Source organism: Medicago sativa, chromosome 2 (genome assembly GCF_051527215.1).
Source record: "Medicago sativa cultivar Bolivia chromosome 2, Bolivia_mono, whole genome shotgun sequence".
In the NCBI taxonomy this organism is placed as follows: Eukaryota; Viridiplantae; Streptophyta; class Magnoliopsida; order Fabales; family Fabaceae; genus Medicago; species Medicago sativa.
This window is the reverse complement of record NC_140750.1, coordinates 67,117,953-67,145,339: the sequence shown is the minus strand read 5'-3', so window position 1 is coordinate 67,145,339 and position 27,387 is coordinate 67,117,953. Positions and strand designations below refer to the sequence as shown.

The window sequence follows — 27,387 nt, the reverse complement described above, 5'->3', positions numbered from 1 at the left end:
GATACGAGAGAAAGTGAATGAATTAAGGAGTACTTTATTTTGAATTTTAATTTTGAGTTTAATCATAGTGTGTGTGTCAGGAGGGATAATATTACTAAAATGAGAAGTGAGGTTAGCATCGGTTCGGTTCATCGGTTCATTGAATCTCAAAATTAAAAACTGAGAACCGAACCGAACTAGATCGGTTTAGATTGGTTCGGTTCGATTTTGAACCGAACCAAACAAGGTCGGATACTTTTTCGGTTTGGATTTTCGGTTTATCGGTTTTGCCCGAACCACTTACACCCCTTAACCTTAGCCAATGCTTCAAGGGCACTCCTTAATATTCTCAAAAAAAAAAAAAAATCTCCATCTATATATTATACAATATCTTTATTAATTAAGTTAAACTCGTTAAGACATTTAAGTTTATTTTTAAATTAAATTGAGTGCGAGAAAATTGTGAATAACCCAAGGAAAATATTAATGAGTACATTCGTTACACTTTTAAAAATCTTAAATGGTAAATTTTTATTAAAGTTTGTGTATTCTTTATAAAAGTTAAAATATTGTTGAATCTAATGTAAACATACTAATTTTGATTTCCTTAATAAGTGCTCTAGCCTTACCCAATTTTTTTTATTAGGGTCTTGCTAATGAGTGCTCCTGAAGTACTCCCTCCGGTCTCAAATATAAGAAAAGATTCCTTTTTTAGGTTCATTGAATAATTAATGTATTTGCTTTACAATATAGACCAGATACATTAACTACTCAATGAACCTGAAAAAGGAATCTTTTCTTATATTTGAGACCGGAGGGAGTAGTCTTTAAGGATTTTAAAATAAGAAATTCTTCAATAAAAAGTCAAATATTTTAATTTTCAATATATTGTATACACAAATTTTCATAAAAAGTTATTGTTTAAAAATCTTTAAAAAGTGGTCGGTAACACTCATTAACATTTCCTTTTTTATTATCTATTTTCATCCACTCTTGTAACATTTATTGTTTGTTAAAATTCTAAGAACTTCATTGAAGTCTTATAAATTTATGAAGTTTAATTGAGCTTACGTTTTATGAAATTTAATATATAATTTCTTTTAGATGACAAATTAATAGATATGATTTATTCGTTTTCTTCTTTCTACTCGTCGACTCTTTTTATCATATGCATTTTAAAATCTGTTTGATGGTCTTGATAGGATAGAGACATAATAGAATACGAAGAAAGTGGGATAGAAATATATATGATATGAACATATAAACATTAATCATATCATATGTTTAATGAGCAGATGATATCAAACATGATATCATTATTTTATTATAATTAAATGAAAAATTACTATCATAATTAATTAAATATTTTAAAAATGGCATGGTATTAATTATAATAACAAATACATGATATCATTATTTAAAAAATGACAGCATTTTTAAATTGACAGAATATCATGATAATAAATAAATAATGAATTTATAATCCTATCAGGATAATTTATAACCCAGCCTATACCTGGGATAAAAATTACAATGGTGAGTCAGGATATGATAGTAAAATGGTTTATTTTTTCCTATCTTTTTGATGAATCAAAATGAGATTTAAGCAGGATATGGTTAGTATATCATATCATATCATATCATTCCTTCCTATCCTAGCCATGAAACAAAAACTTTCAAGAATTTGCATCTCACACGCCATCTGTTTAAAATATAAGCATCAAATTCAAAAATATAATCTATTTAAATTCATATGACTCTTTTTAATGTTTATAATATGTTTTAACAGACGACTCTTTTTATCATATGCATTTTATCACATGACAAAATTTAATGTTCTATTTTTAAATCAATTTTTGCATTTTCAACTTGGCCGATCATAATTAATCAAATTTAAATGAAATGTCACGTCAATATTTTCCAGTCAAAATATTAATTGGGGACTAATAAATTAAAAAGGGGTAAACTTTGGGGGCTAAAATCGAGCAGTTGAAAATTTGGGGGGCAAAAATCAAACAATTGTGAAACTTCAGGAGAAAAATCAAACAATTGAAACCTAGGGGACGAAAATTGAACAATTGTGAAATTTGAGAGGGTCAAAGATGAATTTAAGCTTTAATTATATTTTTAATATTCACTTTTCATCATTTTTCAGATATCATCCCTTATTTTAAAATTTGACAGTTTTGGTCTTCTGCAATATTTTTCAACTAAAATTGATGACAAGATATGACAAATGATGAGGTATATAATCTAATAATGGAAAAAGATTAGCATTAGATGAAATTAGAAGAAAATTCGCCTAAAAGCTTCATTTAGAACATGTCATATCATTATGTTTTAGATCTATTATTGTATTGGATGATCAAAGCTGTCATATTTTAAAATGAGAAATGATATTTTGACAACCATTTTGTGACAACCTATGTGACAATTTTATCTCTCATACTCACATTATTTTTTTACTTTCTCTCTCTATTGCTTTGGTTTCCGTGTCACTATCTACTTTCCTTTGTAAATTAGTGGTTGTCACAAAAGTTGCCACTCAAATGGTTGCTCATATAACACACCTCTTTTAAAATAGGGGGAACCAAATATGTAAAATTATGAGAATATAGAAATTAAGCCTTTTACGTTTTTTTTTTATCCAAGTTCTATTGTTTCCTTGATATATTATTTCATGAGAACTTGAGCTATAATTTTGACTGGAACAATCACTCATCAAACTTTACTTAGGTCTCGACCATGCTCCAAACTCCAGACTTTCAGAGCCCCATTCCCAGAAACCTATTTAAACATTGATTTTTATACTAAATTATTTTCATTAACATTATAAGCAGAATTTTGTATTGACGTTCAGTCCATTCATAAGTCTGCAGACCTCTTCTTAGTGATGTTGGTTAGGATTAACTAAAGGTTGGTTCCATGTGTGTTGTTTAAAATGTTTGTATTGTCCGTATGGATTAACCTATACATTGCATGGATTTATTGAGTTAGATTTTAGGTGCATGTTATACTCTTAACTTATTACCTAAAAAAAATCGGAAGTAGAGTTAAAATATAAACATTGAAAGTTTGTATAAGATAATTTTTTTTATTAAAAGGTAAAAAGGACAAGAAAAACAAACTAAGAAATCCTTTGTCTAAACACCCCAGAGGTATCCGCAAGCAGAATAAATTCTACCTAGGGGAGGAGAAATCCACATCTTAAAAAAAATCGACATTAACAACACCAAATTCAACCAACCAATTGACACATTTGTTATCTTCTTTCAATGTATATATGAGTAAAAGAGACTATATCCAAGGAAGAGAATACAACTTCCTAATAAGGAAAAGTAAGTTTGCATGAAGATGAAAATCATTCTCCTTAGTATCAACAATCATATCCAAAACTGAATGGGAGCCAGATTCAATGATGATAGATTTTGGTACCCAATATCCCAAGTCAATTGAAGTGCCTCTTCAAGGTTTTACAACTTGAGAGTTAACTTCAACTCGTTTTACCTAGGTAAACTTGACTCGTAAACTCATACGAGTTTACCTAAAATTAAAATTATATAAAATTTATTATATACATGACATATGTAAGCTAACATATATATATATTGTAAATAGGTCAATAGTGCAAAATATGACTTAATTATAAAGGCAAAGTATACCCAACCACCCAGGGCCGTCTTAACAAATTTGTTGGCCCTGGTTTAGATTTGAAGGGGTGAAAAAAAAAATTAAATTTTGGGCCCGAAAAAACTAAATAAAACACTATAAAGAATTTTTTTAATAAAAAAATCTTTGGTGGGAGTTGAACCCACATCATCAGACTCCATCATAAATGCACACGCCACTGAAGCACTTCGATCTACTTGAAATGTTTTCGCATTATATCTATATAAATATTAATTAAGTGCCTTACAATTAAAAAAAAAATGTTTTTGGGCCCCAAAAAAATCGAGGCCCAGTGCCATAGCCCGGCCTCGACAGGCTATGGGCCGGCCCTGCAACCACCACAATAAAGAGTTATGTTCAACTTACCATCAAAATACAAAATTAACTCGCAAAATCATAAATATTTTGTGTTGTGTTGTTCGTTTAAGAAGGTTTCAGAAGAAAGAAAGGCAGGGCAACACAAGAAAGTGTTAACCGTAAAGGCAAGACAAGTACTTTGGGCTACTGGGCTTGAATAAAGGAATTGGATTTGAACAGAAAATAGATCCAAAAAAAAAAAGGTCTGAAACTAAAAAAAGTGTGGTTTTTTAAGTGTTATCTCGTAAACTTGGACAATTTTACCCAAGTTTACCGAGTTCACCGCGTGTTAACTCGCTCAAACTCGTCAAACATTCTAATTTCAACAAAAAACGATTTTACCTCCGAATTAACATGATTTTGACATTTAAAAACGTAAACTCGTCTGAGTTTACGAGTTAACTCTCGATTTGTGGAAGACTGGTCTCCATTTCAATATCTTTAATACAACTTTTACGGAATTGACAACAAAAAATATGCAAAATGCTTCTGATATTCTAGGCCTCAACAATGATTCAGATGGATTAAAAAAAAAGTAATTAAGATTAATTTTTACAATAAGTGGAAATCTTGTACAAAGTTCCTTATCTATTATTATTTCTTCTTCTTATTATTAATATTATTTTGAGGGGATTATTATTATTATTATTATATTTTATTCTCTAAAAAACTAATTATATTTTATTTTGTAATTAACCTTTTCAAGGATGTGTCATTTTCATTAAAACAAAAAAAATGAATTTTATTGAAAAATCTAAGACAGCAAACAGCTGGAAGACCTACAACTTTATTAACTAAAGTAGCAACAAAACAAAACAAAAGTCTATATATAAAATTGAACCTAAATTGATTTTAATTTCCAAGTCTTTTTAATTTCTAAGTCTTATCAATGACCCTTTGAATTATCAAAGTGTCAACCATATTTCCTGTTAGTCGGTTACAAATTGCTTCATTCATTCTTCTTATTGTCTTTCTCTCTTCACCTCCCAATATAAATACACGAGAAGTTAAGAATCGTTTTCCATTCATTTTTATCAAACACTCTTAACTCACTCATTCACATAAAGAACCAAAGTTATTTCTATTTTATTTTATCATATCACATAAACTATATACTATATATATTCTCATAATTTATATATAGATAGATAGTGAAGGCTGAACCAAACAATAACATCAGAATCAAAATCAGCTTATCTATATACATAGAGTATATTGTATTGATTAATTCATCAAACTATGGCTGATGATGATCAATTTCATCATTCAAGTGGAAACTGGTGGGACACAGCATCAAGAAATATGAGATTTAATCAAAGTGGAGGAACATCACAATCTTCTTCATCTTCCATAACCAACAACATAGTTGATTTTGCTTGGCAAAATTCAGATATGGTAGAAATAAAACCAAGATCTTCCATGGAAAATTCTTCTGTTGTTTTTCATGATAATCAGAAACTTCAACAACCTCAAGATTCTTCTACTTCATCTGACCCTAACTTGCATATGATGGGTTTAGGTCTTTCTTCTCATACCATGGATTGGAATCAACCATCTTTGATGTAAGTGCATGCAATTAGTCTTAATATAATAGTTTGGTAGGAAAAAAAAATCACACACAAAATAAATAATTTTCATTTTCTCTCTATTTTTCGGCGGTATGGTGATGCAGCCGTATGAACAATTAAATTTAGAATGAAAATTTTTTCTCAAAATCAAGCACTTAGATTTAGAGAGAAAATTTTCTCTCAAAATCGAAACTTTCAATTTCGAAGGAATTTTTTATCTTTCAATTTCTAGCGAATTCTATAGTTGCATCACCATACTCAAATGATTTTAAATTACGGTTGTGATTGAACTGCAAACTTTTATATTGTAGTAAAATACAAGAAAATGCGGTCCATGCGGTAAATAAATTGATGATGCCGTTGCCGAGACCTCAAAACCCTTTATATTATCACAACACAGAGGAACCAATTTATTTTTAGATAACTTGGTAGAAATTAATAAACTTTCATGTGCTAAAAGTTGTATCTTTTTGTGGTGTTTGTTTGATTGTGATAGAAGAGGTGAGAAGGGTACAGAGAACAGTTTCAGGTCAATATTGGAAGAGAATTTGAGTTCAACAAGGAACAATTTTGAGCAAGACAATGTGATGGGGATGTGTCAACAAGTGAATAGAAATAATTTCTCTTTGGATCAAAATCAGTTTAGTCCTCAATATAGTTCTGGAGATAGCAATGTTATTACAAGCCAGTGTTTACCAACAAATTTTCAAATGGATTCTTCAGCTTTATATGGAACTCCATCAATTTTACAAGGTTCATTTGAGAACAGATCCATGAGTAGTACTTTACCATATCCAACAAATAACTATGGATTAAACTCTAATAATGAGTTGAATATTATGCCAGCTTCTAATAATTGGTCTAATAATAAAGTTCCTCAATTTTTTATGAGAACTTCACCTCCAAAACAACCAACCAATAACCAGTTGCATTTTACCAACAACACCCCTTTTTGGAATGCTTCTGAGGCTCCTAATTCCATCAAGGATGTTAGGTCTACTTTCTTCCCCTCTTTGCAACCCCAATTCTCCACCCCAAATTTTGATTCACATTCAAAGGTATTACACTATTACTGTACTTTTTTTTTACCAAATTTTTGTACTTCTCTTTTTGAACAATGTTAGTTTATTAGTTGATTATGTTTGAATTCTAAACCTTCTAGTTAGTATTGTTTTGGAGTCCTACTTACGAATTGAATGGCGGCTTCCGATTACTTTTTTTTTTGTTTTGTTCCGGTTGATAGACAAAATGGCAAGAGTAATTGAAAACTCATACACACAATTGGAGGAGTCAGGGTTTAAACCCTAGTCACGACGTCCGACCTAGCAATATGGATATTTTTGTCAGTTGATCTAGGTCTTGTGGACCGCGGCTTTCGATTACCATTACTATATTGTATACCACATAACATAATTTATAACATACTTATACATTAATTTATACATTAATGTAATTAATTAAATTGCATTAATATGTTATATTTATCAAAGCTGTTTTGATATTATTATTATTATTATTATTATTATTATTATTATTATTATTATTATTATTATTATTATTATTATTATTATTATTATTATTATTATTATTTAATTACAACACACTAACAATGTACTTCTTTTCATGAACATTATACCTAATGTAATATTTTTAGGGGATTTATACCTAATATATTGATGATGTAAGTAGTATACTATATATATCATAAAATGAAATGAAGCATTTATTTGACCTGGTGTTTAGAGTTTTTTTAATTGATAAAGTAACATTTTTTGTGCAGAATATATCTGAAGTGAGTGTGGTGAAGAAAAGTGGGAGTGAGCCAGCACCCAAAAGGACCCGTAACGAAACCCCATCAACTTTGCCAGCTTTTAAGGTACAATAAGTGCAACTTACCTTTTAACAATAAGGGAAACCTTTAACCTTTTTATATTTCTTTTTCTTTTTCAATTTTTTTCTTTGAGTCTATAAACATGGATATAAATTTATGAAAATTTTATTTCTACTTTCTTTCCCTCTTAGGTGAGAAAAGAAAAGATGGGAGACAGAATCACTGCACTCCAACAATTAGTGTCTCCTTTTGGAAAGGTATGTATTTGGATTCAAAATATAATGATATACACTTGATCATTTCCTTTGTGAATTTAATTTCTATGATAATGGAGAGAAAAAAAAAGATTATATGATAGTTCTATTATGATGTTTTTGACTGATAAAAGCTTTAAAATTTGTTATATTTGTCAGACTGATACAGCCTCAGTGCTTTCTGAAGCCATTGAATATATTAAATTTCTCCATGAACAGGTTACTGTAAGTCCTTTTACCCACTAGTAAATTCTTAATTTGAAAGCTAAAAAAATTAAGGGTTAAATTATGTTGCGTAGTCTTTATAAAATGCCATCAATCAAATTTTGTTTATACAATTTTTTTATCGAGATTTAAACCCTAATTTAGTGATTTTTGCGAAATTTATTATAAATATGCATAATTTATGAAATCACTAAATTTTAGCCTAGTATATCGATGAAATTTTACAGTAATGGCTAAACTTGATACAATGGCATTTTATAAGATTAAAAACATATTTAGCACAAAACAAAAATTTTATTTGATGAGTATATTTTTGTCAACAGGTTTTGAGCACCCCATACATGAAAAGTGGAGCTCCACCAGAGATTCAACAGGTATCTATAAACTATCATATATAAGAATAGTAATATTTATTACTATACATTCCCATTTATATGAAACAATACTACTCTAAGTGTTGAGATAGAAACATTTGGTTCCCATGCATTGATGCTCATCATTGTTTTAATGCAAATAAATTCAACTGATGCAATTAGAGTTGCAGTCGTGAAAGCTTCAAAATCCTTTACATTGCATATAAGATATGTAAAGTTTGTTACTAAGTTAGTGATACTAATTATTTGTTCTTCGTTGTTTTCATTATGATTGGAATACGTATTAAAAAACGTGCAAAGACAAGAACAATTTTTTGGATATGTACTCCAATCAAAATGAATACAGCGAGAAGAACGAGTAACTAGTAAAACAAACTTTACATTTAATATTGCGACCTCATTTTTTTTCCTTCCAAGTTTATGTCTTATAACACACTTTTAAATTTTATTAATGCAGAATTCTGGTAAATTAAAAAAATGTGAGGGCACAAAGCAAGATCTAAAAAGCCGAGGACTATGTTTGGTACCAGTTTCTAGCACATTTCCAGTGACTCATGAAACAACAGTTGATTTTTGGACACCAACATTTGGAGGGACATCAAGATAATATTAATGGATGAAAAAGAAATTGTGACATGGAACCAATATCCTTCAACTAGGGCATGCATGTATGTACCTTATCAAACCTAGCCAAGTTGGGAATGATAAGAAAAAAAATGAAGGAGAAACATGAAAGTAGACAAAGAAACCCACTTAAATATGTAAAGTTAGTTAGTTCTAATGAGGGAAATGGAAAAAAAGAGAGAGTGGGGAGAAGGGAAATTTTTGTTGAAAGAGAAAGAAAAGGAAGTGACAATTCAAAAAGATAGCCATTGATGGGCCAACTACATTCAGAATTATTCAGGGTTTTGGGAAATATTTGGGACCATTTGGAGTTGTAATAATTGAAGTATTATGCTTGCAAGCGTGGGATTAGAGGAATGACAAAGTTGATTAAAATAGAAAAGTTGTCATTTTTAGACTTAACATGAGAAGAGAGAGATATTTAGATATTTTGGGCGGCTACAAAGTTATTGAATCAATATGTTTCTGATTCAATAACTTCGTAACCGCTTCAATTATGTATCAACTACATTAGATTTAAGTTGAAGTATTTCGACGACAAGAGAAGGTTAGGCTACAAAGTCATTGGATCAATATCTCAATCTTTACGAGGATATTGATGCAAGAACTTTGCAGCAGCTACACTGTAGTGTAACAACTACATTGGATCCAAGCTTGAGAAGTATTTATTATATAATCTACAGTGACGACACAAAGAGAATGTTATTGTTAGGTGAAATTTGTTTTATATAAACATGTATTGTTAGCAGAAAATAAAGTAGTTGCTTTACTAATTTGTTGTTGCTATATATTGTGAATAGAGCTGGCATTACCTTTTAGTTCAAGAAAATTAAAAATAAAAAATTAATTTAATGGAATCATTGAAATATGGGTCATGTTAACTTGTGCCCTAAGGACACAAGTTAAGGATCTATAAAAAGAATTAAAACATGTGTTTTGTATTAAAAAAATAAGTTTTTAATCTTTCAAGACATTGAATGTACGATTTCCAAAATTAAATTTTTACATTTAACTTCTAAACTTGTGCCTTAAGGGCACAAGTTAGTATTTCCGAAATATTGTAGAAGGAGTAAGTGAAGGGATACTTCATTTGATTGGAAAAATCTCACTTTTGATTTGTTTATGTCTTTGGAATAAGTAAGTGGAAGTCAGAGGGGGGCCCACACTCATCCTTTTACGTTTTTAATAATTTTTTTTCAAATGCAAATGTTTATTATTTTGCACAAGGATTCAATTAGAAAGATATTTTTATTTTTTTAGATGCTTTTTCACATGCTTTATGCTTTATACCGAATGGCCACACATAGGGGCTTCCATTGGAAGTATGTGTATAAAGAAGAAAAATATTAATCATCAATATTTATATTATATCCTAATATCCTCTCGAAGACGACACATATGGTCCTATTTTGAATAAAGTATATGCCCGTCATTATCAATTTTTTCTTTCTAAAACAAATGAAGACTCTTGAAGAAAATCATATAAACCTATTTAGAAATAATGTCTATGCTTAGGTTTAAAGAAAATAAATGTTCTATTTATAGCCTATAGTATAGGATTATCATTAAAAGTTAATAATTACTTTAGGAGAAATCATTTTTTTCTTGTAAACAAATACATGAAAACAACTACAATCTTTTCTTCCTAAGCCCTCAATTCTCAAGAAAAAAAGGGCATAGTGAAAGTAAGTAAAGTCTCGATAAAGATTATTTCAATCAAGTTTTGAATTTAGATTTTTCCAAACAACTCATTCTAACCGAAACTTATTAACTAGTTTAGCTCAATCATTGTTATAAAAGCAATTGCATAGACAAGAGCACACCAATAATGAGCACAAAAAAATCATATATCATTTGTATACTCTTAAAATGTTACACCTACTTTTTTTTTTTCACAATAAAATTTTAAACCTACATATATATATATACATATATATATATATATATATATATATATATATATATATATATATATATATATATATATATATATTAAACCTATATCTTTGAAGTCTGTTTTACCTCGTTTTGGCTTTGCATCTATTGGCCAGAGACTATTTGAAACGATTTTGTTCTATTTCAGGTGGGTGGCGCCATTTTTTCTGATTAGAAGTACTTTACCAAATCTCACTTTATAACTTCCCTACCAAGATTTGGACATTGATTAATGCAAAGATGGAACATCATCTAAAGCATTACTCATCATTATTATGTTAAACTAAGCTAGCCTGTCACTGGGCTCCACGTCATTTGATTAGCCTAATATTACTTTCCACAAAATTTGTCTCTATATATTGTCATATGTGATTCAATTTTTTCTTTGTGTGTTATCTTATAAAGATGAGTTTATTAACTTAAGATAAAATATTATGACATGATAAATGAGAAAATATGAATAAAATACCTGGATCAAAGTACCAGAGATTGAGTATAGAAGAAGTTAAATTATTAAAATTGTTGTTCATGATTAATATATATTTTATTTTATTTTTTAAAAAAATCAAGCATCTTTGGTCTGAAAATCATTGATGATCACAATGTAATTTTTTCTCACTGCTTGATTAATCAGCATCTTTTTGAGGCATGAGGAAGTTGGTGCTGTGAATATGCTGCTTCCTTTCTAAGAGATACTCCATCTTTAGCTAATAGCATAAAATTAAGAAAATTCGTTTCATTTTTTATAATATGGTTTTCTGTTATCATGACTGCTAATCAAGAAATGTCATTGATACCAAAATATATATGGATAAAAAAATATAATCATCAAATTATGTATATGTCATCAATTGCCTGAAAGATTCTATAAATTATTCTCTATCCCTTTTTTCGATTCTTTATGCTGTAGCCACCCAATTATTTTCTAGATACACATTAATGTTTGCTTGCCTTTCACTTATAGTTTGAATAATTTTGAGCATTTTCATATGCATACAACACTAAGTTTATTTTTCTTTTTTTTCTTTTTGTAAAGGATAACACTAACTTATTATCTTGGTTTTAATTAAATTGTAGTTAATAGATTATGATATCATAAAAATGACCAAAAATTATGAATAAATGTCACTGCAATAGTTTTTTTATTTATTTTTAAAACCAAATACCCTCCGCACGCGCAACTTCGGAGACTAATCTTTCAAGCCTTGTGACACCCAAATTATGGACAACAAACTCTTCTAAGAGTTTTAACGCTGTTGCATACCTAATGGTATTCAAACCCAAGACTTTGGTTAAACTAAAAGACCGATGTCATCTCATCTAAAAGCTTTTGGGTCCCTGCAATAGTATTGTGACCGTGGTATCATTGTGGATGGCAATTTATTATTTATAGTCATGGTTTTAAATTGCAAGTCTACAACTAGCCTAAATATAAAGAATTTGCATGTCATCACAACGACAATTCCGGCTGAATCGGCCATATCGTCCAACAATGTAAAGCTTCATGGTTGTTGGGTATAACTCATATATACACAGAAGAGGGGCAAGCGGCGGAGAAGGAGCTAAGCTAGCGGAGCTTGAAATAAAAAGAACTATAATTGCTCTAAAGTTGCTGAGGGACATTACATATTACTAGTTATAACACTGTTAACCCTAATTTATCATATAAATAAACGAAACTATAGCTGCTCTATAGTCATAGAGGTAGGCCCCATTGGCTGAACCGAGTGAACAAATTTTTTCATTATCTTTCGATTTTTTGTTTTCTCTTATACTTCTATACCGATTGTTGTTCTAGCAATGGTGTAACCATATCTATATATTTAGCTGCTCTATAGTTCGCAAGTACAACTTAAAACCATGTTTGTAACTTGGTTAGAAAAAAACCATGTATATACACTACTACAAAATTGGGAAAATATAGCGCCTCATAAATAGCGCTTTTAACACTAAAGCGCTATAAATTAAAACACGGAGGTCTTAGCTAGCGCTTTTTTGAAAAAGCGCTATCTATCATTTTAAGTATATATAGCGCTTTGTATTGAAAGCGTCAGTATAGGCTAAATAAAAATAATAGTTATTTAAATAAAAAACATGATTAATCGTATATGGCACTTTTTATGAAAAGCGCTATATATAAATCAACCTTAAATAGCGCTTATAGGTTAAAAAAAGCGCTATTGTATGTTTGAGAAAGATAGCGCTTATAGGTTAAAAAACGTCATTTTATTAACTGATTTAATGTACATTAACTAACAGGTCCCCTGTTCGATCCCCTGCATAGCATATTTCAAATATTTTTTGAATTTTTATGAAAAATGGATTGCAGTAACAAAGCACACCTTTTTTTTAAAAAAAAAAAATTGGTACAAACCTTTTTTAATTCTTTCATCATATATATAACAAACCTTTGTTATGTATATTATATATAACAAACTAAATCTAAACTTTTAACAAAAAACAAATCTAAACTTTTTCCCAAAAAACAAATCAAATGTCCTGGTCCCACTAAATCCTACTTTTCCATAAATCCTACTTTGCACGTTGCGTTTTTTGTTTTTTTATTTATATTTGAAAAAAAAAACGCTTTATACACTAACAACAAAGCGTAACTTCTTTTTGTTATATACTCAAAAGTAACAAAGAATCCCAATTTTAATGGAAATCCCTATTTTAATGCATCCTAAAGATAAAATAAAAACTATAACATAATTTTCATGAAGTTTGCGTTTTTTCTTTTTTTATTTATATTTGAAAAAAAAATGCTTTTTTTTGTTACACAAAAAAAAAAAACGCTTTATACACTAACAACAAAGCGTAACTTCTTTTTGTTATATACTCAAAAGTAACAAAGAATCCCAATTTTAATGGAAATCCCTATTTTAATGCATCCTAAAGATAAAATAAAAACTATAACATAATTTTCATTAAACGTATTTTTTAAAGCAATTAATAACATAACCCAAAACTACTTTACTCAAAATTTTCATTAGATCGTGTGCAGAAAATTCAGTCCAGAACCACCACCTCTATTGATTCATTCATCACCAACCACCTATATCTATCAATTCATTCATCACCATCACTCGCTTCCTTCGATCTATTCCAAAACCATAACCGTCTCTTTCGATTCATTCCAGAACAACCACCTCTATCTCACTCTTAATTGCGGTGCATCATATCGTCGCTGCCGTCGACCGGTTACAGCTTTTTCAATACTCAATTCTTCATCTCAGGTACCATCTTCATTCTTTCCTTACCTCAATTTAACTCAAATATTCTTTAATTTTTTTCATATTTTCATCTGGATATTTTAGGTTTTCAAGGTTCAAACTAAATTTAAGACTTCACTGTTAGTGATTAGGATGAATTTGACAATCGAAAATTCAAAATTTTTGTTAACTTATACATGGCATACCAAATAAACTAACTTATACAATTACTTATTATTTTATTTTTTGTAGTGTCCTTGCCAAGAAAATGGTATAGATTGCGGGTACTTTGTGATGAGGTTTATGAAAGATATTCTCATTTCAAAACTAAATGAGATTCCAAAGTTGGTATGTTTTTTTATATTAAAGTATAATATCTATGTATAATTAAGTTTATTAAGTAACATGGTTATTTTTAATGTTATAATATATACAGTACATTGATGGTTTCAAGTGTGTGACATACTCAAAAGATAAACTAATAGAAATCTAAGAAGAATGGTGTCGGTTCATGATCAGCCTAAAAGTTATATGATTTTTTTTATAATAAGGTGAGTTTAATGTTTCTAAATATATTTGCTAGAAGTGGTACGTAGTTGTTTTAATTTATAATCTTACTTTAATTTCTACTCATGATCAATAGTACTTTGAATTTATCTCTAATATAATATAGCGTTATTGCTTAATGGCGTTTTCTGGTATATATTCAGGTGGAGGAGAGTGAACGAAATTTGGAAATGAATGATGATTTGCGTGCTTGTTTTTGGATAAAAATGTTGAGAAGACCAAGAAGATAGATGAAGACTGCATGATACCATAGAAGATATTGATCTTTATGTCAACTAATTAGTTGTAACTCTTAGAGATATTCATGTTACCATATTAGAGGCTATACATTTCTGACTTTTATGCTATATATACATACATTTTTTATGATATGGTTATGTTTTATTCGATAAATAATAGTCTCAATTATAATGTGCCTAAATTATATACATTTCCCTTTAAATTTCAGACTTTATATATATATATATATATATTACTTTAAATTAATAAAAAAAAATGCTATCTGGAAAGGAATTTTTTTTGACAAAAATAAAATAAAATAAATGCTTTTCCTAGCGCTTTTTTTCCTTTATAAAGCGTTATCTAAACCTATTGTTACATAGCGCTTTTAAAACAAAAACGCTGTTTTTAAACTTGTCTTAGATGACGTTTATTTTTGAAAGCGCTATCTAAGGATAACCTTTGCTAGCACTTTTTGACATAAAGCGCTATATAAACCCTGTTATAGCTAGCGCTTTATACAGAAAAAAAAAGTGCTATATTACCTTTACCAGCGCCATTTACAATAGCGCTTCAAAAGCGCTACCTAAAGCCAAAAAAAAACGCTATATAAGCCCATTTTTGTAGTAGTGATAACTCGATTGTCACTAATCAGTAATCAAACTATAGGCCAAGACTATATATGATTTTGAGTTTTTTACATGAAGATTCCATTCAAAGTATTTCTGAGTGTCATGTGTAATGTCAGGCTTCTTGATCATCAAGTTTGACAAGAACCTTTGTCATTGGAATCAAGAAAATTTGAACTGCTGAAATTCATGAGCGTGGCTAACTTTAGCAGGTAGCAGTTCATAAAAGAGAACAGGTTACAGGAATGCACTTTTTGTCATGAAATGATGGAGCAAGATTCTGCAAAGCCAGAAGTAGAAACTCAGTGACACAAACTAATGAGAAGAAAATGGGACTAAAGTGGAAAATTTACGAAAAAAGAACTCTGTGAATCACATGACACTGGATTTCTTTCACAACAAAGAATGGAAACCATTGTGTATCAGAAGATTTCTTTCAATGACTACCTATTTTTGTTGCATGGACTGTCCTATCAGCTGCTGCTACTACTTTATATAATTCAATCAAACATAACAAATTTATTTTATTTTGTACAACAAAATGAAAAGATAAATTAAAGTTCAAAATCATAGCATAAAGATGATCTAGCATAAACTACCCAATAGAACTAACGAAAAAGGTATAATAACTTAACAATAGGTTTTATATAGAAAGGAGAAAACTTAAGTGATGTTTTTTTTTTTAGTCTCGATTCAACCGTGACTAAATAATTTTAGAAATCTTTCTCATATATTTCCATTTGCAATTTTGACCAAACTTCCGGTGAAATTGTGGCTAAATCCTGGAAATCTTCCTCAAGTATTTTGGTTAGCAATTTTGGATATGGAAAACTTTATGTAGTACAAATATTTTGTGGAGGTGAAGTCAAACAAGAAATGAGGTAAAATTGTTTTTTTTTTTTTTATTCATAGCGGTGATGACATAAGTGTAGGTGTAAATAGTAAATTTTCTAACTTTCTAACACCAAATCTCCAGGTCTGATAATATCTTGTCATTTCTTCCCTTTCGAATAACCCAAATGACGTATGAAAATCATGGAAATTATACCCCATACCCCAACAATTATACCCCTAACCCTGCAAATCATTGAAAGTTCCAATTTTACCCTTTTCAAAATCACCTTCACTCAACTTTTCCAGACTCAATCCAAACCCAGTTTGCATTCAAACAATAACAAACGTCTACCTTTACTCAAAATTACATAACAAGAATTCTTTTTGCATAATTCTTTTTCAAGAACTGTCTTTCTCAACTTCTTGTTATCTTAAGAAATAGGGAATTCTTCCTTAACTCTTGTTTTAATTTTATTTTTTTATTACAATCAATTGATTTTGCCGACAAGAAAAATTAGGGGATAACTATCAATTGATTTTGTCGATAAGAAAAACTAGGGGATAACAATCAACAAGATTGGAAATTCTTGAATTAGGGGAATTCTTGTTGGTGCAAAGTTCCAATCTCCTAATTTTACTCTTATTTTTTTAACGATAAAGTTTTTGTTGTTGTTTCATCTTAAGAAAATTATGATTTTGTCGCCATCAATCTCTCGATAATTGATAAAAATAAAAAAACCGAGTTAGTTGCCAATTTTTTGAAAACTTTATTCAAGCATAATGGTGCATTGGTGTGTGAGTAAATTCTGGAAATTTTGAGGGGATGAGTGGGTGAGAGTTTAGAAAAGGGTAAAATTGGCATTTTTGATGATTTGTAGGGGTAGAGGTAAAATTGTTGGGGTATGGGGTAAAATGTTCGAAAATCATACATGATTTTATTTAAATAAAAATATGGGAATTTCTTTTTCCATTCCATGGTCTTCTGACGTGCTTTGTTTGTTTTCTCAAAATACCATTTGATCATTTTTAGGATTATATAATCTAAAAACTTGTTTTGCACATATTGTCAATCAAAATCTCGGTGACATATATCATTTAAGATGACATAATTGAAAATAACAAAATAAAATAAATGTAAAGAGACAAAATATAAATTCTTAATAATTTAACAAATTTTATTAATTGATTAATACTTTTAAAGTACATTTACATCAAACTTATTTCTAATACTAATAACAATGTTAAGAAAAATTGACAACCCTAATCCTACATCTCTTGGCGCCAAGGATTCTTTGTTCCATATTAATTGCATGCACAATTCACAACAATTGATTCATATTCAAAACTCCCTTCATTACTAACATTAAAAACACATATATTGGAGGAATGTGAATGATTCAGCTTCAAAACGTCTCTATTAGAGGAATGCAAACAATCATATACATTGGTGTCCCAATTTTCAATTCAATGAATGGCCGTTGCAAAAGTTCAAGGGTTGTCAACATGCTATAACTTCTAGCCTTCTAAAATGAACGTTAGGGCCATTTTATTTTGGTTCATGAAATCCAAAATAATGAAAAGTCATTCATAACATTATTTGAACATTAAAATGATTATGTTATCCAAATAAATTCTATTGATTAGATTGGAAACTCTAAAAATAAACGTTTTAATTTTTCCAATAAAACCTTTCCTCATCTTATCTTATATATATGCATGATTGCCCAGCTCTACTACCATGATCATTTATGCTTTTCTGCTTTGTTAAGGTGATGTGATTCTCCTTTTACTTTCCTTTCCTTTATTTTGTGTTTGGATTTACATTTTTGGTCCATAAATTGGATGATATGTTTTCTCAAAAAGAAGTTCATATATGCCACAAATATAGCATAGAAAGTTATATATAAAAAACACGTTATTTTTTTAGTCTAATGCAATTTTATTTTCAGATTTTATCCATAATAATAGAGAGAGGTGTGATTGCTAATGGTGTCAATTTTTTTTTATGTGAGTGAGGTTTCTCTTGCTATGTCTAATGAATTTTTAAGATGTACTTTTATATCTATTAGTTTATTTTAATAGTTTTCTTCCTTTTCAAAACTATTTGTTGATGGCCTTTTTGATAGTTGAATCAAAGCTTTTTTCCCTCATGATTTATTATTGTAAATCCTTTTAAAAATAGTTGATTTTTTTTGGAAGTGTGATATATTTTTTAAATTAGTTTGCTCATGGTCTTTACATGAAAGTTGTTCTCTCAAATTTAGTTTTGTATTTAGTTTCCTTTGAAATACTTTTATACATTGATTTGGATATTTGGTCATCTCACATTTTCATAGAACGTATTTTAGTTTGGTTTGTTATCTAGGACCCTTTATTACTACATAATGTCTATATATGATTAAATAAACATGGTAACATAAACATCAATTGGAAAAAAAAATAGACAAAAAAAAATGAATTAAGCAAAGTGACAAAAAGGTGAATCAAACAGTTGGCTAAAATAATTTTGACCAAAAAAGTCAATAAAATTTCATAAATGGAGGCCTTAAAATAAGCTAATTTAACTCCATAAGGATTATCTTTTTAATAAATTAGGATATCTTAAATAAAAAATAGGAACGTAAAAATTAGTAGTTAGGTCACATTGCTTAATTTAGAAAAACATGGTTAAATATGAAAAAGACAAAACCACCAAAAATTTATCATATCTTAACTCGAACTTATTGCATCCTTTCTTATGAGTAACATTAACATCAAACATAAATGACTCTAACTCTAACAGAAAAGAATATGAGCTTCCAAGATAAAAAAAAACCAAACAACATATTATTACACCACTATGATACAATAAAAAAAATTTCTTATATGATTGCATTATTAAGATAAACTATGATATATATCTTTCAACTTATTAAATATTATAGGATCCACCGAAAACTATATTATTTGTATTTAAAATATTTACACAAATCTACGATATAAATCAATATAAATTCTCATATGTTTTAAAAAGTACTTCTATTTTAGTATAAATTAGTATTAAAATAATCATATCACTACATTAAAAAAATTATAAAACAATAAAATAATTGTGATTATACTTATCATAATTTTTATTTTTTCATATGCAAGTTATAATCCAACCCGTTGGCCAGAGAGTTCCTGATGCTCCTTCATCCCTTGCTGTTGCGGGTTCATGGCACACCAAAATAACATCCAAGCTATGCTTTCATATCAAATGTTGATAGGTGGTTCTCCAAAGTCTGAAACTTTTTTATTCATGGTTTCTACTTTTTTTTTTTATTATTGCGGTGATCCAAATAATGATCTGATTTTTTAATGATCTTATTGGGTCTTTTCAAGAGATATTCATAAGTTATATTTCGTTTTTATTCATTAAATGAGATGCTTTTGAAATATACTGATTTCTTTGCTTCTACTCCTTTTTTTGTTGATTGGATGATATCAGAGTTGGAATTGATCACTAACTTCATGATTAATATAGTAGAGGTGACGAACTAACTTTAAAAAATATTACTAACGTACTATGTGATTTTTTATATTGAAGGGGATTCTAACTAAACATTTTGGTTTTTTTTTTACATTTTAATTAACTTTGAAGAGTCTATTGCAAGTAGAAATCAACATCTAAATATTCTCAATGATATTAGTGGAATAATAAAGCCTTCAAAGTATCAATACATTTACTGTTCCATTCATTGATTTCTCTATGTATCTTTGGAACAAATATAACTTATTTCAATTTTCTTTTTTTCTCCTTCAGAATAACGTTGCTTTTGGGACCTCCGAGTTCTGGAAAAATGACACTTCTATTGGCTTTGGCCGGGAAACTTGATCAGAAATTGGAGGTTAGAACATTGATAAGAAGATAAACCCACCTCTTATCTATATTTTCTATTTTATCAAAATCATGGCACTTAATTGGTATACATGGTTGGATTGTTCGCCTTTCAACTGACTTCAAATGAACCTGTTGAGTTGGAGCATTAAAAACTGCAGTTATTCATATTTAGTTGGTGCGATCCACTATCCCAATTGGTGGAACAATCAATGCATACATTCTATTGTGCTGTGCTTTTGCAATTCACTGATATATTGGTTATCCTAATCACTTAATTTCTTGCATTATTAATCAAAAATAAGAGGGTGAAACACAGTTGCTCATGTCATAATAAGCTCGGGCTGTGTTTTTGATCATTGTTGATCAGAAATGGAATCTACTAAAGGCACAAAACCAACGGTATATAATTTTGATTCATAATTTTAAATAACATGAAGGTAGCATAGTGATTTTCGTTGCTATAAAAGTGACAAATTATGTCGCAGTCTTTGATCAATGTTCTTTAATGTAGTTGACACTCCATCAACGCATAGAGAAAATAGAACTTTGCCATCGGATAAAGCAGGCCTCAAACCGATTGCTCCTGGAAAATACAATCTAAGGCATGTGGGAAATGAAGGTAGTATACAAAGAGGTGGAGATTGCATTGATAACACAACCAATGTCGTATACAAGGAGGTGGAGATTGCATTGATAACTCCACCAACCTTGAACCGTCATTTTAAATTTTTTGGATTTGTCATGATGTACTGTATTTTGATTTCTTACTATATGATGCTGGGCTTGGGACTATACTTTTTAAATTAAAGGCTATAAATACCCGTGCGTTAGCACGGGTAGGAGAACTAGTTAATATAATGTTTATTACAATAAATTATTAAACACCTAATGCTAAACATGTGGTGCAAGATGATGGAGGGGAAAGGATGGCAAGGTAAGGTATGTTTCCTCTCTCATCCTAAGAACAGAGACGAGGGGTAAAACTAAATCTGACAGGAGAATGAGACTCTAATGAGCAACTTTACAGAAGGTACAAATTTATAAAGTAGGACATTGCCCTTTGACCGTTCTTACTATCCCTAGATAAAAATAAAAATAAATCTTTATAAGAAAGGTTAACGGTGGAACATTGACATCATAAACGATAAGGAGATGATGTGAGATGGAATAAGAATTTGTGAAGGATGAGTGAGTATTTATAGGATAGATTTGTGAAGAATGAGTGCACATCAATGCATGTAAACAGCGTGGTTAGGTCTTGCTGACCAACCTAAAAAACGTGCTTCATTAGTCCGTTTTTATGACCAAGCCACCGTCCACACTCCGAACTGGTTCAGATTTAATAATCCGAACAAATCCCATAATTGTTGGATTATATAATTTGAATTGACACAAAACTGTTTTAAAACTCATACATTGTAGGGTGAGGGACATTTTGGATTTTATAATCTGAACCTGTCAAGTACATGGTTTTTTTTGTGGTCCATATTGCACCGACAATTTTTTTGGTCCACGAAGCACAAAAACTTGTATAAATTAGTGTGTTTGGTTCATTTGTTGTAAAACACAGCAAAGAACTATGAACATTTATTTGGTGGATTTGAACACTAAGGTTGTTTTAAACTTGATCATCCTGCCATGCCAAAAGAAATATGTCAGTTGAAAAGGCAACATGATCAAGTTAAAAACAACCTCTTGGAACACATTCTCTTTCATCATCAGTCATCTTATAATTTCAACAGTGGTATGCGTTTTGAACCATGTCAAACCCTCCAAAACATATAGTTTTAACATAGTCTGAGATGGTTCAGATTATATAATCCTAAATACATTGGGAATGTATTCATATTATATAATCTGAACCATCCCAAAATGTGGATTATGACGCTACATCCAAGTTTTGACAGTTTATGGTGTGTTAATTGAGTTTTAAAGGTTAAACATGTTTTCTTTGAACACAATTACAATCTAGGAATGTTTTATGATTATAAATAGTTCTGGAATCTTCAACATTCATTCATTCTTCATTTTTTATTACTGCTAAAGTTTTTTTTTCTTTAATTTAGTTTTGGGTGTGGACTATGATACCACGAACCATTCATACTGTCACAAAAATTGCTTTGCAGTTTATATGGAGACAGTAAGGTGGTCAACATAAACCTTTGTATCAATTACAATATCATATCTAGGTTTCATTCTATAATCCTAACATCCTTATATAGGAGTTCATATTATATAATCCAAGAAAAAGTGTTTTGAAAAAAGAAAATAGGACACACGAGAAATAGATCGGGTGAAAAAAGTAATAGTATAAAAATATTAGTATGTGAAAATCCATCCCACATGTCTCGCAACGTGCATAAAATCAATTCGAGTAACCCACTCTTCCTACTGCAACTACATCACGACTACTTCAACCAAATTTGACAACTTTTTCACAATGCGACCCCAACACAACCCCAACTAAAGCTCAGAGAATAAAACTCTTATAGAGATACATTTGTTCGTGGTAATCTAACAAATTCCCCTTGTATAAAATCATGTCTTTATTTTAGAGAAGTTCAAGTTTTATGTATGCAACAATCAAATCAAATCATATCACGTAGATATTCATAAAAATATTTTAGGAAGAATAATGTTAGCAACACTCTCTTTTGAACATATTTTCTAATACTCACTTTTTTATTGGTTTAAATCATTGTGGATTTACACTTTGAAAATTGAACTCCCACAAAGTGTTGGGACGTACATTGATTCCATCCAATAAAACGAGTGAATGCTTGAAAGAATGTTGAAAAGTTAGTGTTCTTAGTATTCCTCATTTTAGGAATCAATGTTTAAAAATAACATTATGGCATAGTTTGATTGAACACATTTATAAAAGTTTTACATATAAATTAATCTCTCTCTAATATATATAATGAATGATTTGAAGGTTGATTTGTTTAGTGTTTAGTAACAGTCATAGTGAACAATTGTCCTTTTCAAAAATATAAAATAATTACTGTTTGTCCCTAGTGATCAAGTGAACACATTTACTTTCGGCATTATTTCAATAATATATGATTGACCACAATAAGACTGATAAAGATTTAGACAAAATTTAGGTATAGAGTATTATTTTAAATTTAAATAAAAAACTCCAGACTACCTTTTATAATTGATGGAAAACAAAAACAATACATATATGATGATCTCATCTCCTAATTTTTATCTTAAAGGTTTAAATCACCTGCACCTTTCATTTTCAATTTTATCCATTTGGACCCCTCTAATTATTTTAGTGCCTCAGCATATGTTTATAAAAATTGAAGCATTTGTTGAATATACAGGCAAACTAATTTTTCTTCAACCATGCAATCTTTATTGTACATTAGGGAATAATAAAGACAATGCTCTACCAAACTTGGTTGATACAATGCAGTACATAAATGTTTGCTTATTAGAATTAAAAGTTCATTATAGATGTAATACAAAATATAGGAATAAAGTATTTTCCCAGCCTAACAAGAACAAACAATACAAGCAAACTTTCATCATTCAACAAATTTGCAACAACCACTGCATCCTATATAACACACATACAAAGCATTTTCTTTTTGTAAATTGGAAGGAATTTTTTTGCAGAAACAGGAAAATATGACATATATGCGAAGTCTAAAAAATGGTAAATGGTAAGGGTTTTAAAGCAATATTTCGGTGTAGTTTAATATATAGTATATGTATATATGAAATCAACATTATGCAGCTTCCTTGAGCTTCTTTGTGATGGTGGCAAGATATTTCCCTTGATGGAATGCTTGCTGCAATTCAAGCTCACTTGGCTGTCTTGAACCATCGCCGGCGTATGTTCCTGCACCATATGGACTTCCACCTTTCACTTGCTCCATCTCAAACATGCCGGCTCCGAATGTATAACCGATTGGAACAAATATCATTCCATGATGAACCAGCTGAGTAATAGCAGTAAGCCTGTAATGGATTCCAAATGTTTTAAAATATTAATATTTGTTATCTTGGTAATGGAGTAAGAAACAAGGACCAGTTTGAATCGACTTATTTGAGCTTATTTTTAGACACAGCATTTGTGTGACTGTTTGGAAAAGCTTATGACATGTCTATAAACTATTTTCAGCTTATTTTCTTAAGCTCTCCAAGAATACTTATGAAAATAGTTTACACCTTATACGAACATAATTTGACTTTATTTTATCTTTTGTTATAAAAACAACTTATACATAAGCACATATATGATAAGTACTTATACTATAAGTGTTTACTTAAGCTGTTTATCCAAATAAGACCAGAATAATGAGACAGATGTGCTTACGCTGTAGTCTCTTGTCCGCCGCCTTGAGAACCGGTGCTGTAGAAGATTCCGGCAGGCTTGCCTGCAAGTGATTGTGCTTTCCACAAACCACCAGTAGCATCTAGAAAAGCTTTGAATTGAGCAGCCATCATTCCAAATCTTGTTGGGAAGCCAAAGACAAAACCATCACCCTCAGAGAGTTCATTTGGTGTGATGAGTGGTACATCACTCTTGGGTGGTGCACTCATTTTACCAAGCACCTCCTCTTGCAGTGTCTCAGGTACCTGCTCGCAGGTTAAGTACAGTTAGCAAGTAAGAACTGATTTTTAAATTATGAAAATGTTCATAACCTTCACTTACAAAATCAAATAAGTCGGCATTCTTTTTCAAATTTAGCAAGACTATTATGGTTTTTTAGAGAGTATACTAGAAATAAAAACACAAGAACTATTCAGAGATCAAAGGCAAGAGATCATCCTTCATTTCGCAATTATATAGAACTATCTTAAAGCTAAAAACTAAAAGGATATGGGGCCTGTTTGGATTGGTTGAGTCGAGTTTATCTACAGCATAAGTACTTGTGAAATTGTTTGGTAGAGCTTATAGAAACTACTAACACACTCATAAGCTCTTCATAATAGTTTTTCGGAAACAACTTATATGAAAACAGTCTGACTTTATTTTATCTTTAGTTATAGAAAAAGTTACATAAGCACTTATACGATAAGCGTTTATGCTATAAGAACTTAATAGAGTTGTTTATCCAAACAGGGTCATGGTAACAACAAAGGAACTTAGCCAACAAAACATTTAACCAACCATGTAACAGTTGAATGGCATAATAGTGTAATTAGCGTTACACAAGGAATTCTTTACTTTCCTAACACATTTATGTGATCTATAGATGAATCAGCCTTAGCTCATGAACTGATATTGCTCGACTATATGACGTCATGCTATGGAATGCAGAAGGAAATGTAAATTTGGTAATACAAATACTTACCTGCCATAGTTTGGCCTCAACGCCTTCCACAGAAGCAGCACCCTTCTTTATTTCTTCTGCTAGTTTCTCCACATGTCCATACATGGAGTAGTACCTGTGAAAACAACATAAAATAACATTTTTAATTAAAACTTGCAGGAGTATGTTCATGAGTTCACTTTAGTTAGGAAATTAAAGATGAATTGAGCGAAATTGTTATGCAACTATTAAAATGCGATCAGAACCAGCAGAGAAATGACTATGAACTTCATTCAACTTTAAAACCATAATAATGTGTAATGCAATATTGATAACCTAGTATTACTCACTAACTAGTAAAAATTTCCACACTTCTTTTGAGAAACGATAAGTTTACTTGAAACTTAAGGTCCAGGGTTCGATCCCTGATCGGTCAACTGCTTAAATGGATCTCAGTTACGCCGTGCACGAAGGATAGCTTTGGTTTACGAAAAAATATACAGTTGAAACTTGAAAGCAATGGAATTAGTTTATTAACAAACCAAATAGAAGGATTTCATAGTTTCCTTTTCTACTACCTCTCCCTCGAGTTCTTTCTAAATTGAATAACAACTTACCTAGTTGACAACAAACATATTTGACAGTTAAAAATTTTGGGCATTGCAAAAGAAACGATGATTTATCATTGAAACAAGTTAATCTATTAAACCTTTTATGAACCAAGCAATCGGGACGAGGGCATTACATTAACATCGGTGCCCCAACTCATTGCTATTCTTCATCGAGTGTACAACGAAAACTATAGCAACCAATATTCACACTTTCTTGATGATTTAGTGTAAAATTGCGAATCATCAATACTTTAACAATTAAAAATCAGCACATTCCCAAATATGTGATCTTTGTGAGAAATCTAAATGTAAACACAGTAAGTACACAAAGAGTCCTTAAATGGCATAATTTCAATTGACTTATTTTTCTCACCAATATTAATCCAAATCAAATATAAAAATCAAATAAAGGGAAACAAATTTGGAAGTGTGTTTTTTGTGGCAGAGGATGGTTCCAATTAGAACCAAACAAAATGCAAAACAAGCCAAACACACCAAAAGGGATTCTATGCCATCACTCATCAACAATTCAGAACCATTCTTGAAAAAAAAGAAACATTTTCTACCAAAAGATCAAAGAAAACCAATACTCTTCCTATAGAAAAAAAAAATCACAGTCTAAAACAACAATACATTAGACCAAAGGAAAAATCCAAAAAGGTTTGAGATTTAATAACCCATTTGAGAATTAAACAAAACCCAGTAAACAAAATCTAATCTTGATCAGCATGAATAAAATTCCACAGTACAAAAAAAGAAAAAAAAACAGCAATAACAACAGGAACAACACAAATTAGAGATTAACAAAGATAAACAAAGTTTAAAAATTAAATAAATAATTAATATGAGTAAAAAGAGAGTTTAAAGAAACATACACGATGTAAAGTTTGACAGCCATTGATGAAGTCTTCAAAGGTCTTTCTCTCTCTTTGTGATTCGATTATTTGAAGGAAAGTTTATGATAGAAAAATGGTGAGGGATAATGCTATATATATACGTGTTTATGATTATGGTATTGGTGTGTAAATTTGACATTGGGTTGATTAGCTTAGCTTGCATAATACTCCCTCCGTTCCTCGATAGATAACTTTGTTGACTCCGACACACATACCAATGGATATGTTTTATCTTTGATATCTTTGATTTTCTACTAAAAAAAATTATGATAATTAAATATTTTAAGAATATTCATCGAGACGAATCCAACAACATCTTACATGATATTATTTATCTTTGTAAATTACTCCCTCCGTTTCAAAATACATGTCCAATTTTTGCAATGTGCGCTATTCACTTGACTTACTTTGACCATACTTTTTTACTAATGTATAAATACAAATATTAGCATATAAGATGTTGTTTGATTT

At 29.9% G+C, this 27,387-nt stretch overlaps 2 protein-coding genes and 1 long non-coding RNA gene across 6 annotated transcripts; 2 read left to right on the top strand and 1 right to left on the bottom strand.

Annotated features, from left to right (window-relative positions):
• The first annotated feature begins 5,028 nt into the window (after positions 1 to 5,028).
• LOC146949934 (transcription factor bHLH123-like) lies at positions 5,029 to 9,654 on the top strand. 4 transcript variants are annotated; one of them, XM_085745926.1, is made up of 7 exons: positions 5,029 to 5,567; positions 6,073 to 6,631; positions 7,354 to 7,449; positions 7,596 to 7,661; positions 7,818 to 7,877; positions 8,207 to 8,257; positions 8,715 to 9,654. In XM_085745926.1, the coding sequence occupies exons 1-7, from the start codon at positions 5,245 to 5,247 to the stop codon at positions 8,862 to 8,864; spliced, it is 1,305 nt and encodes a 434-aa protein (XP_085602052.1). In that variant the 5' UTR covers positions 5,029 to 5,244; the 3' UTR covers positions 8,865 to 9,654. The 4 variants fall into 4 exon arrangements, with proteins under 4 accessions (XP_085602052.1, XP_085602050.1, XP_085602051.1 ...); XM_085745924.1 differs by having other exon boundaries at positions 7,818 to 7,883; XM_085745925.1 differs by having other exon boundaries at positions 6,070 to 6,631.
• Positions 9,655 to 13,831: 4,177 nt separating this feature from the next.
• LOC146949933 (uncharacterized) lies at positions 13,832 to 14,964 on the top strand. Its single transcript, XR_015025454.1, has 4 exons — positions 13,832 to 14,052; positions 14,281 to 14,376; positions 14,465 to 14,579; positions 14,739 to 14,964. It is a non-coding gene; the product is annotated as an uncharacterized LOC146949933 (long non-coding RNA).
• Positions 14,965 to 23,545: 8,581 nt separating this feature from the next.
• On the bottom strand, positions 23,546 to 26,983 carry LOC146949932 (NAD(P)H dehydrogenase (quinone) FQR1). The gene is made up of 4 exons (XM_085745928.1): positions 26,896 to 26,983; positions 25,452 to 25,545; positions 24,470 to 24,732; positions 23,546 to 24,111 (listed from the first exon to the last, which is right to left on the bottom strand). Exons 1-4 carry the CDS (start codon positions 26,916 to 26,918, stop codon positions 23,880 to 23,882), a joined length of 612 nt encoding a protein of 203 aa, XP_085602054.1. The 5' UTR covers positions 26,919 to 26,983; the 3' UTR covers positions 23,546 to 23,879.
• Positions 26,984 to 27,387: the final 404 nt, after the last annotated feature.